Source organism: Callorhinus ursinus, unplaced genomic scaffold (genome assembly GCF_003265705.2).
Source record: "Callorhinus ursinus isolate GAN/ISIS: 27379988/994484 unplaced genomic scaffold, GSC_fseal_2.0 scaffold13, whole genome shotgun sequence".
Classification (NCBI taxonomy): domain Eukaryota; kingdom Metazoa; phylum Chordata; class Mammalia; order Carnivora; family Otariidae; genus Callorhinus; species Callorhinus ursinus.
The window spans coordinates 29,196,342-29,208,604 of NW_027397075.1; the positions used below are offsets into that span (position 1 = coordinate 29,196,342).

At 47.9% G+C, this 12,263-nt stretch overlaps 1 protein-coding gene across 2 annotated transcripts in view; it reads left to right on the plus strand.

Moving 5' to 3' along the window:
• Positions 1-9,107: 9,107 nt before the first annotated feature.
• PRRX1 (paired related homeobox 1) overlaps positions 9,108-12,263 on the plus strand; it is a 74,123-nt gene continuing 70,967 nt past the window's right edge. For both annotated transcript variants that reach the window (XM_025878183.2, XM_073900004.1), the window contains exon 1: positions 9,108-10,412. In XM_025878183.2, the coding sequence (XP_025733968.1) occupies positions 10,172-10,412 (241 nt within the window). In that variant the 5' untranslated portion in view covers positions 9,108-10,171. The remainder of the gene's footprint in view (positions 10,413-12,263) is intronic.

Sequence of the window (12,263 nt, forward strand, 5' to 3'; positions counted from 1 at the left end):
TTTCTTGTAAGGCAGTTCTAGTGTAATGAACTCCCTCAGCTTTTACTTATTTGGAAATGTCTTAATTTCTCCCTCACTTTAGAAGGATAGTTTTGCTGGATATAGGATCTGTGGTTGATGGTGTTCCCCCCCACCTTTGAGCACTTTGAATATATTGAACCATTGCCTTCTGACCTCCAAAATCTCTGATGAAAAATCTGATGATCCTTGTATTGAGGATCCCTTGTTATGTGATTAGCTGCTTCTCTTGTGTTGCTTCAAGATTATTGCTTAATCTTTGGCTTTTGAAAGTTTAATTATAATGTGTCCTAGTATGAGTCTCTTTGAGTTCATCTTATTCTTGGTATTTATGTTCATGACTTTCCTCAAATTTGGGAAGTTTTCAGTCATTCTTGCTTCAGATATTCTCTCTGCCCCTCTCTTCCTCCTCTCCTAGAACTCTCACAACATGTAAATGGTCTGCTTGATAGTGGTCCACGGGTCACTTAGGCTGTGTTCACTTTTCTTCAATCTTTTTTCTTGATGTTCTTCACATTTGATAATTTCCACCATCCATCTTCAAGTTTGCAGATTCTTTCCTCTGCCTGCTCAAATATGCCTTTGAATTCTTCTAGTGAATTTATCATTTTAGTTACTGTACTTTTCAGCTCCATAATTTCTTTTTGGTTCCTTTTTATGTTTTCTATCTCTTTGTTGATAATGTCCATTGTGTTCATACATCATTTTTTTACTTTCTCCACATCTTCATGTTGCTCTTTGAATGTCTTTATGACAATGATGGTTTTAATGCCTTTTCTAGTAGATCTTCTATCAGATCTTTTTCAGGAACATTTTATGTTTATTTATTTTTTACTTTGAATAGGCCTTACTTTCTTATTTCTTTGTATGGCTTGTGATTTTTTGTTGAAAGCCAAACTTGAATCTAATAATGTAGTAACTTGGAAATCAGATTTTTCCCCTTTCCTAAGGTTTCAATTATTGTTTTTGTTTATTTTTTATTGTTGCAGACTGTCTCTGTTCCAAAGATCAGCCTGAGGTGCAAACTTAAGATCTTCTCAGGTCTTTCCTGAGCCTGCACCTTTCCTTGGGTATGCACAGTCACTTTCTAATTTTCCCCACATACACAATTACTTGTGAATGTCCTAATCTTTATTTATTTTATTGTTGTTGTTGAGAGAGAGAGAGCATGAGTGGGGAATGGGAGGTGGTAGGGAGGAAGACAGGGGAAAGGGAGAGAGAGAATCTTAAGCAGGCTTCATGCCAGCATAGAGCCTGATGTGGGGCTCAATCCCAGGACCCTGAGATCATGACCTGAGCCCAAATCAAGAGTCAGACACTTAACTGACTGAGCCACCCAGGCCCCCCTAATCTTTAATGTCTATCTCCCAAATGGAGAAAAAGAGAAAAATGAAGGGGGAGGAACAACAGGAATGTGGAGGTAACCCAAGGATAAAGGGGAAATGGACAAAGTTTGGTTTGCCTCAAAAAGCATTCTTCTCTGGAACATGATTATTTGAGTCCCAGTTGCCTTAGAAGCCCTCTGATATTTGGGGTGAGGAGGATATAAATATTTCAGATTTTTCCAGTTGCTCTCGGTGGGAACATTGTTGGTCTGCTACAAGCTACAGCATCATAGCCCAAAAGTGGAAATTCTGAACTCTCATTGAGTATTTACTATTTGCCAGGCATTCTGATGTATCCTTACCTATGTTATCTTACATTTTTTCAGTAGTACTTTGAAATGCTAAAGCTCAGAGGGACTAAGTAACTCGAAATTTTTAAGAGGTAGAACCAAGGAATCCATCTCTATAGCCTTTAAAGCTCTACTCTCTCTGTCATGCTAGGCTCAAAGTGGGACATAATAGCCTGTCTGGTAATGGTTAAAGATTAATGGTTATTTGGTCCAAAATAACATTAAATCAGATATCTGAATCCTGTAAAATAATTTTTAATGGAGAAGCTAAGACACCTGACAAATTAGAGAAATCAATAAATCACACCTTTCAAATTTTGAAGGAAATAATTCAGACTTCTGGCTTAAAGGAGCAGAAGATACTCAAAAGAAAAATTCCAGAAAGAGGAAAGGATTAAAAGGTGAGTGGCAAAAGGAAGTTTTTAAAAAAAATGCATGTTGGGAGAGATGGTTCTGGTATTTTAAATGTGAAGCTGGACATCAAGTTCATGAAAAACAAAGGTATATATTGTATAAAAGAGGTGAATGTTGACTTAAAGTGTTGAAGTTAATAGTTCATGAGCTGCAAAGTATTAAAATAATACATTATTTCAGACTTTAAAATTCAAAAATGCATAAATCCCTTTATATCAATTCTTCCTTCTTCTTCTGTAGTGATAAAAAAGTGAGAAAAGAACTGGTTTTATTTGCAGTCATGCGTTTTATACTAAGTTCCTCACATACATGTTATCTCATAGCATCCCTTTGAGGTGAGCAAGAAAAAAAAATGGCCCTGAAATTCCTTACCATTGTTTGCTGTGGAGCAGAACTTAAAATAAGGCAAATCTGGGTGGGTTTAAAATGATCAAAAATAGGAAAAAAGGAGAATAATACCTATGTATACCTAACAAGTATAACTGGCCCATAGAAGTTCAGCCAGCCTGTTTGCTTACCTATGAGCTGGTCTTAGAGGAAAAGGGGGAGAACTGGAAGAAAAGAAGAGCGAGCCCTGTTTGGAATTAGAGATTTATGCAAGGACTCAGAGAAGAAAGCAGGTGGAGACCGGGCAGCGCTTGGCTCCAGATTTATGAAAGCAGCAAGCCAAAGAAGGTTATCCAAAGTGGCACACCCACTGGGTAGGCTATAAATAAGCACTAAAGTCGGTTGAAGGTCCTTATGGGTTTCAAATCAGCCAGACTTACCCAGGCTCAAAGCATTTTGTACCTATCCTGTAAGATTCCACCCACTTTTGCTTGGCTTAGAAACAGAGCTCCAGAGCCCAAAAGCTGGGGAGCCTGCAGAGGCAGAAAGCCAGCCTGGGACCTCAGCTCAGATATCTTGTTCAGGGCCAAGAATCTAGTGAGTGTGCAGGTTCTCTAATTTTCAGAGTGCGATACAAAAAAACACCAGGCTTTAGCTGTTCTGGCACAGGAGTGAAGGGTCAGCAATGGGTTCCCTGGCAGCTCTGTGTGCTGCTGCTCGCCCAGAACCATCCCCAGTTTTAAGCTTCTTCGCCACAGGCATTTGCCTACCCTTAAAGGACTTTTCTAAAATAGGAAGATAGCAAGAATTTAGCCTTCTGTTTCTCTGTGGTGCTGGGAGGAACCTGAGCCTGGGCTATTGGATCCTAAGGAAAAGAGCAGAGGAAAGAAATTAACATTTGTAAAGACTATGGTAAAGCATCTTTCTTTTGTCTTCTTAATCCTCCCAACAGCCATTTGTAGTACATCTGAATTTTCCTAGTTGAGAAAGGCTGGAGTTCCTCAGGAGAGAGAAGGTGTAGTACCTGCACATTCATATTTCCTCTGAGGGCATTTGGCAAGGCATCTTGACTAATTGCTATGTTTTATATAATGTGAACACACCGTAATATCATAACTATGCATTCACATGTCATGTTGCCTGTTCATTTGCTCCAGTATTATTTAATCTTCAGTCCCAATTCAACCATCACTTATTGATTATTTAGTGACAGATTTGATGCCAGCTATGTAACGTAGGCAGACCTTAGTGATAACCTGGATAAGCTGAAGTGGGCATCAGAGAGAGAGGAATTAGGGGTAACTCCTAGGTTTTCTACTGGGGAAAGAGGAGGAGCATGGAGAGATAGGTGAGTTTGGTTTTGGACATGTTGAGTTCAAGGTTCCTTGATGAATGAATGAATGTCAGCAAGAAGAGAGCTATTTTTTTTTCTTTCAGGGCTTACTATATGCTAAGCCCTGTGTTAAAGGGCCTGCATACATTCTCATTTAATTTTCACAAATATATGTCGGTAGGGGCCATGATTAGCCCTATTGGAAAGATGAGTAAACTGAGGCTTAGAGAGGTAACTACCTTGCTCGCTTTGCCCAATGTGATAGTCAGTAGGTGACAAAATTTAAGCTTTAGACACTAAACTTATTGACAAACAAGTAATAGTTAACTCGTGAAAAGTTATGAGATCTTATAGTAACAACCAGTTTAATGGAAAGGATGGGGAGGATGAAAGACATAACCCTGGAGAATAGCAATATATAAGAAGTGAGCCGAAGAAAAGGAATATTCTGTGAAGACCAAGAGGAAGTGCTCAGAGCAATAGAGGACCAGGAGAAGAAATTTCAAAAAGAGAATGTTCAGTACTGTCAATAACAGCTGAAGCATTTAGCAAAACAAGGTCTACGAGTATTCATTGCATTTGCCAATGTGCAGATTACAGATGTCTTTAGCTTAAACTGGCCCTGTGGTTTATGCAAAGTTAGTGTCTAATGGTTTGAGGAGCAGATGGCCCCTATGAAACTGCACTGGGTCTCAACTGAATATGTTGGGCCTCCCAGCCTGTAATAGGATGGACACATTACCAGCGTACTACTTGGAAATGTGTTTTTAGTCCGACTTTATTCCATTCTTGCAAAATTTCAATATAATTCAATAGGGCTATTGGGTGGAAGTGAGGGTCAGTGGGGAGCATTCACCCATGCATGGGAGGAATGTTCCTAAAATGCCACTTATGATTACAAGAACCAGAATTGGAAGAGCAAAGGAGAGTTCCTTTCAAGTCTGGCATTGAGTTTCCTTCTCAGAAACACTACAATATGACAACCCTGCAGAATCTATCTTGTATTTCCCTCTTTTCCCCTGTTTCATCATTAATGAATATATATTAGATTGTCAACCATGGGCAGGAAAGCATTTCTACCCCCAAAGCATATTATTTGCATGAGGGTGGTGTTGTCTTGTTTATGTGTCATGGAACCTGTGACCTGTCACATGTGATTATCATGTCAGCTTATTAACATGTCAGGGAGTGCAACTCCTGGTTTCCACCTCAGAGGGGAAGCTCCTTAGGGTGGGGGACATTCTGCTAGCCAGATGAGGCAGAGTTCTGCCAGCTTCCAGTGCCAGGGAAACCCTGGACAGTAATCAATACCAAACCTAACTATGAATAGGACCACCCAAGGGCACATGGCTGGAAACCAAACCTCCTTCCTACCTTGGTCTGATCTCTTGGCAAGTTTCCTTGCTGGTCGCAGCTTTGCTCCCACTTACTTGTGGAGGAATCCAAAAACAGGAGTTATTTTTAAAAAGGGTAGGGCAGAAAGAAGTGTTGGAAAGGCACTCTCAGACGCTGGAAGGATCATGAGGAAGAGGGTTCTGGTTAGTTACATCACCCAGAGCTTCAGATTTTTAATAAATACTGATTGATGGATGGAAGTCAAAGTGAAAGCCAAGGAAAGATCTACACATGTTCAGAGATTTTTGAGTTAGAAATGCTCCCTTTCCAACCCTTTCCCAAAAGGAAATCACATGGGTGAAGCAAAGTAGTGATTAAGGAACTAAACAGGCCACAGCGTTCTCTGGGGCCTTCTAAGTTCCCAGGCCAGACCTGCTGCCTGCTTGCTGAGATGAGCATATGCTCCCAGCCACAAGCTTCACTTCTCCTGACATCTTTCTGCCAGATGGTCGTTCTTGAATTCTAGAGGTGCTTGGCCCTCCTGGTTCCTGCAACCTGAGCCGAGAGAACTTTGATCCACCAATCCCCCCCCCCCCCCCCGCGCCCCCAGCCCCGCTAGGGAGCAAGGCCTGGCGCCTGGACAGCAAGGAGAAGCCAGGCCACGACCTTGGGCACTCTGAGAAGGCCTTTTCTGCCCGCCTCTGTGTGCCCGAAGTAGAGCACGGGCGCTGATTCTGAGGGTCCCAGAGAGCCTTCTCCCGCCTGGCCAGCTAGCCAGCACAAACCCATTCTTTTCACCGTTTACTGGGTGAACGGGGCTCTCCATTCGGTCTTGAATCTCCCTGTGGGGTTATCCTGATGGCTTTTAATTACAATCCAGCAAATCCAGAATCTCAGCAAATTACAAATGTTGTGTAAACACAATCAGGGTGTGGATCCAACCCACTAGTAATTCTTAATAGAAATGAAAAGGAAAAGAAAAAAATAACCTTAAAAAGTCTAAAAAAGCAAAAAAAAAAAATCAATTCTGCAGGGCCTATGCCTTGGGGATTTGCTTTCTTGGGGACCCTCCCAGCGCGTCCTCCAGCCCACCCTGCCGCCGCGACTCCCCGCGGTGATTCTGGCTGAGGCTGGGGGACTCTGGGACTTGGCCGCTGCAGCGGAGGTCTACGGGGTGCCTGCCTGCCGGAGTCCTGAAGAGCCCTGCGAGCCTGCCTTCCGCTGTCCCGCGGCCTCCGCAGGATTCCAGAAAAAGCGCTCCGGATCGGGGAAAGGGGGCCCTGCCGCGTGCCTCCGGACCCTGTCCCAACACTGGCGTCTCCCTTTTCCCAGACACCCTCTTAGTCTGACCCTGAGTTCCAGTTTCTGGGCTTGGAAGACATTCTGCCTGCCCCTCCCTCCCCAAGGTCCTCAAAGGCCACCCCAACCGCTGGAGCGGGACTCCCAGCCTCGGGCCTCTAGAGCGACGGCAGGAGGTGCGCTGCTGGGGCTGAACTAGCCCCACACAGTCGGAGGTATTTGTACTTTCAGTCCCGGAGACATTTTGGGGAAGTGTGCATAGAAAATTTTATATAATATAATCTATATACATACATATACATATTTGGTCGACAAATGTTAAGCAAATGTGTCTGATGTTTTTGTTGAAGCCGTTAGCATCCTAGTTAATATTGGTAGGACTGGTTGATATTATTACAGGAATGACAAGTGGATAATGTTAAGGGAGTGCCTGATCCCTCCGGAGAACACGGCGGAATATAAGTGGAGACGTCCGACTGTGTTTCCAAGGAGGGCCCATCTCTGATCTCTCTTCCCTGTCGCTACCTCCTGGTCCCTAACCAGACTGACTGACGGCACGCCAGGGACAAGGCAGCTTTCTCCCAAGGACGATCTTCTTCGACTGACTGAGATCGCTGGGTCTCCAGGGGAAGCAGCATGTCCAGGGGATGTCCGAAGCCCCTGACCTCTTACCCAGACCTTTGTCACAAAGGGCAGTTCGGTCAGTGTCGGGACAAAAAGAAACGTAAAATTCAACTGTAAATGAGGGTAGAGAAGCAGGGAGAGGCTAGGGCCTGGTCCAGGTCTGAGCAGGCTCCGGGAGATTGGAGGAGGCTGACCGGGCTGCGGGGACAAACCCAGCGGTGCCTCGCTGGGTGTGCAGGGAAGGGAGGTCCCCTTGGCCCTCTCACCCCAGCTCATCCAGCAGGACGCCTGGGGAAGACCTCTCTGTGCGATTAAGTAGCGTCCATTGGAGCGAGCGGGTGGCACTGCCACGTGTGGCGCTCAGCTGAGGCTCGCGGAGGCTGCGGTGTTGGAAATCCCGGCGGAAGGCATCTGCCTCAGCGCTCGCACTCGGTGCGGGCCCACCCGGGTGCGCGTCCGCCTCCCACCAGCATCCCGCTAGCCCTGCCGTGCGGCTCGCACCGGCCCAGACGCGGACAGATGTTTACTGCTTAGAGCCCCGACCGCTGGGGAGACGGAGCGACGGGCGCGGCGCACCGCTTGGCGCTGGCGGGGCTTTGGGCTCCCGGTCGGGGGTGCGAGCGGGCAGGAGGGGAGGGCGAGGGGATGGAAATGGGGGGGGGGAGTGGGTGGACTAATGATGAAAAAGTCTCCTCCATCCCGGCTCCTTAATTAAATGCATGGAAAGAACCGAGGCGAGCACATCTGGTTTCAATCTGCAGTCCTTTGATGGCATCAAATGTTCTTTTCCCAGATCAGGGCTGGGAGTTCTGGGCTAACTATGGCCGTTTGGAGCCCAGAAACCATTTACACACACTCGGACCCTTCTTTCTCTCCAGTCGAGCCTCTTGGCTATAGAAGGGAAAAAAAGGGGTAAAAGTCTAGTAATCAAGCCAATGGGAAAGTATGTATGTGTGTGTATATATGTTTGAAGGACATAAAATGCCACAAATAAGCACTTAATATTTTACTTACTCGTCATATAGTAACTCATTTCTAATGAGACTATTAAAGCTGTTACCAAATTCCAACAGGTCATGAAAAAATCCCTCAGCACCTCTCTGTTCCTTGTCAAGTTAGGGCTCAGCAGACGGACGGCAGAGCATTATCCGTAGACTTGGGGGTTCCTCTATCCCTCCCTGTCCTTCCTCCTACGCCCCCTCCCCCGCCCGCCCAGGCACCCGGGTAGGACCCTGAACTGCGCAGGACCCTAGCCCGGGCCCTCGCTCCAGGAATGCCCCTGCCTCCTTCTCATCTGGGCAACGCGACCCTCCCGGCTTAGCGTTGTCGCCTAGGGAAGCGACCTTGGCCGCAAGGAAGAGGTTACGAAATTGGCCAGAGTGGGGGGAGGAGGGAGCAATTATGCTACGGTCCTTGAGTCCTTTCCTCCAGCTAAATAAATATGTAAATTTCCTACTGCCTTGGCCCCGGGATTCCGAGCGGCGCGAGAGACTCAAATCGATTCGGCGCCTTCTAGATCTCCCTTAACCTGCCTTTGGTTCGCGGAAGAGCGTGGGAGAGCCTCCCATTATTATCGTTCCTTGTTATTTTATTACATTATTTAATAGGCTGTCTCTACGGAGCCAAACATAGCCTTAATTTGCTTACTCTCTCCTTCGTTCTCTCTCAGACACTCCCCCACCCCCACCCCAAAACTGTTAGAACTGCAGGAAACGCTAAAAAAAAAAAAAAGAGCAGAGAGAAGAAAATTTGATTGAGATAGTTGTGGATTTTTTCCAACAAGTTTCCCCGCAGCTGTTATCAAAACATGCAAATGAGATTTTCCAACAGGATCTTAAACAAATCTGGAGGAGTTAATGCCCAAGCAAAATAATCAGCCCGTTTGAAGTGACTGTGGGTTTCAGTTTGTCTTTTCTCCCCGTGATACTATTGCAGGGGAATGATAATTAGACCTTTACTTTAAAAATCCAAAGGGGCTCTCTCGCTTTCTCTTCCCTCCCTTTTCGCTCCCTCCTCCCTCTCTCGCTCCCTCCCTCTCTCTTTCTCTCTGGCTCAGATGTTGGCAAAGGGGGTTTTCTTAATCAGACTGTTTTTTGGTCCGAGGGAAAGGAGGAAGAAGGAGATTGTGATGGAGAAAGGGGGTCTGTAAAACGTCAGGCACCGCACAAAGGCTTTGCCACGTAATTACAGGCTCCTATTAAGTCGAGATCTGCCCTCCCAGGGGTCTCCAATTTTCTTGTATTCCCTACAAAGCCTCCTCTGCATGCCAGTTTGTGCCTTTTGAAGTGCCAGAGAGCTTCTTGATCCAACTGAGAAGGAAAAAGGAGCTCAGCAAGAAGAGGGGGAGAGCGAGAAGGGAAAGGGGGGAAACCCACCACCACCCTCCTTCGGACTCTTGAAGCCCTTTTTTTTTTCCTTCTTACGAAAAGTAAAGTGAGAATCCTGCTCTCCAATACATCTGCAAGACATCACCCTCTCCTCCTGAAACTTTAGTCACTCCTGAGAATCCACAGGAGTGCAGAGAGGGGGAACACGTTTTCTTGAAGATGTTTTAAAGCTGGAACAAGCCTTCTTCTGTTGGTGCTTGAACTCTTGCCTGGGAATAACTTTTTTAACCTTGAAAAAAAAACCACTTTGATTCTTCTCTCCCACCCCTTCTTCTCTCTTCTTCTGTTTGCCTAACTCCCCCGCCCTGCTGGCCTCCCCTTTCCTTTCTCCCCCTTATTATTATTTTTAGTGTGTGCGTGTGGACGCTTTTGGAGAGCTGGAAGGAATTTTTTTTTTTTTTTTTTTTTTTTTTGCTCCTGACTTGAACATAGGGTGACTTTTTAATTTTATTTTTTGGTGTGGATTATCTCCTTGGACCGCGCCGGACTTGGCCTCAGGAAAGCAACCGAGGCTTTCGAAGGCTGTTGGTGCAGAACGCTCTGCTCTGCAGAAGGGGGTCCCCCGCCCTCTTTCCAATTTTTTTTTTTTTTGTCCTTCCCCTCCTTCTCTCTCTCTCTCTCTCTCTGTCTCCCTCTCTCTCTCTCTCTCCACTCCCCCCTCTCTTTTCCCCACTCGGCTCCTCTCCCCCCTCGCGCCCACAGCGTTTGGTGTTGATTCGAGCGGGAAGAGGGGGGTGGGTGGGATCGGAGGGGGAGACCATGACCTCCAGCTACGGGCACGTTCTGGAGCGGCAACCGGCGCTGGGCGGCCGCTTGGACAGCCCGGGCAACCTCGACACCCTGCAGGCGAAAAAGAACTTCTCCGTCAGTCACCTGCTAGACCTGGAGGAAGCCGGGGACATGGTGGCGGCGCAGGCGGACGAGAGCGTGGGCGAGGCCGGCCGAAGCCTACTGGAGTCGCCGGGACTCACCAGCGGCAGCGACACCCCACAGCAGGACAGTGAGTGAGGGACGAATGCCCGCGGGAGTGTCTGTCCGGGACCGGGTGCCAGGGTACCCGCGGGGCGCCTGGAGCCCGCCCGGACCACGGGGAGAAAGTCGGGGGCCAGGAGAGGTGGTGGCAGTGGCCGGAGGAAGGGCCAGTCAGTCACAGACAGGGAGGAAAGGATGATGAAAGGAGGGATTTGCCCGGGCGGGTGCAGCCCGGGCGGGCGCTGCAGGGAGGCCCGGAGGCCCTGAAATCGGGGTTGGGGACTCCGTCCTCGGCGGACTCTCGCCGAAGCCGACTGGGCTGCCCCTCAGTCCCCGGCGACCACGGCTGCCAGGTCTTCCTGCATGCGGGACAACCGGGCTGGCAGGGAAAATGTCGCAGAGGGGTGTAAAGTCGGGGAGCCTGTCCTGTTTGGGAATGCAGCGGATTAAAAACGCCTAGTTGAGTCGGGAGGGCTTCTCCCGCGTCGCGAGTGTGGGTTCGGGCGCAGGCAGGAGGAGAGGCGGAGGGCACCGCGCACAGTAGCGAGACCCGCGCGACTCCCGCGGCACACCGAGCGAGGGCTCCGAAGGCCGGGGTGTGCGGGAGGGGCCGCGCTGGAGCGCCCAGCCCCAGCAGCCAAGCTGCTCTCTGTCCTCTGCTCTTTCCGCCCTCCACCTGCAGATGGGTTTGAGACCCCTGGCAGAATCAAAGGCCTGTGCCTCGGGAAGACTCGGGCGAAGCAAAGGGAGTGTCCTTTGGGGTGAAACCCGAGCTCCCGCCCCGCTCCGTCCCGCACAAGAGAGATGCGCGGGGGAAGTGCGGGCTCCAGTGCGGACCCTGGTGTCACATTCGACGAGCTCTCCCTATTGGCCCTAAGACCTCCGGAAAAGTCCATGCATTCTCCCTTTCCCATCCTTCCCGGCTGATATCGCGCCCCCATGGAAATCTCGCCTGGCGTTATTAACCGTGCCTTAAAAGGTGACTCCAAGTGTATCCATACGTTCTGGAGTCGCTAACAGACCTGTCACCTGAATCATCCCAGGTGACATGGGGCTTGGTATTTTCTCCTTGAGATTTCAAGAGTCTGAACTTGGCTGGAAGTCTTTTAAACGAGGCAAATTCTTTTCCATTTCATTATTTGTAGATTGTTATTTTGTTCAAATTTGGAACCTCTGGAAACGAGACCCCGCCGGCACGCCATCATTTGAAAAAAAATTGCCAATATCAGACTCTCAGGAAATAGATAGACAAAGCAAACAGGACCCAGAAACAGCTGGATACAAGGCCCTGGCAAAGCAGTGGGAACCCAGCATGCCTCAATGAAACAGGCGGCAAGGAGAGCCCCTCTCTCTGGCAGTCCACCTGCCCCTTGCCCAGTTTCCTTGGTACAGACCTAGAATCCCCTCAGGGTGTTTTTGTTTTTGTTTTTGTTTTTGTTTTTAACCAAAATCGAACTGGGGTCAGTCCACCCTAGTGGACTTCTGCCTTCCCAGAGGCAGAAGGCGATGGGGAATTTAGACTGAGAGTAATCTGGCCTGGTCTGTCACTAAAGAAAGGCGGCCAGTTCGGAGGAATGAAGACCTGTTGTCCCCAAGCCCCAGGTAATGGCTGGGCACAGACGCAGAGGCTTCCTTGTTGAAGATATTGGTGCTCTGGGCGCGGGGTGGGGGGCGTTGTTCATACTGCAGCATGGGTTAATTGTTTGCATAGACACTTTGAACTCCAGGAAAGTGCACAGCGAAATAATGTGATTGCTTGTAAACATTTTACTAGGGAAAATTTAAATATGCAAAGCATAGGGAGAATAGTGTTCGGAATCTCCAAGTGCCTATCACCCAACTTCACTGATTTCTGCACCTTCTGCTGGTCTTGTTTTGC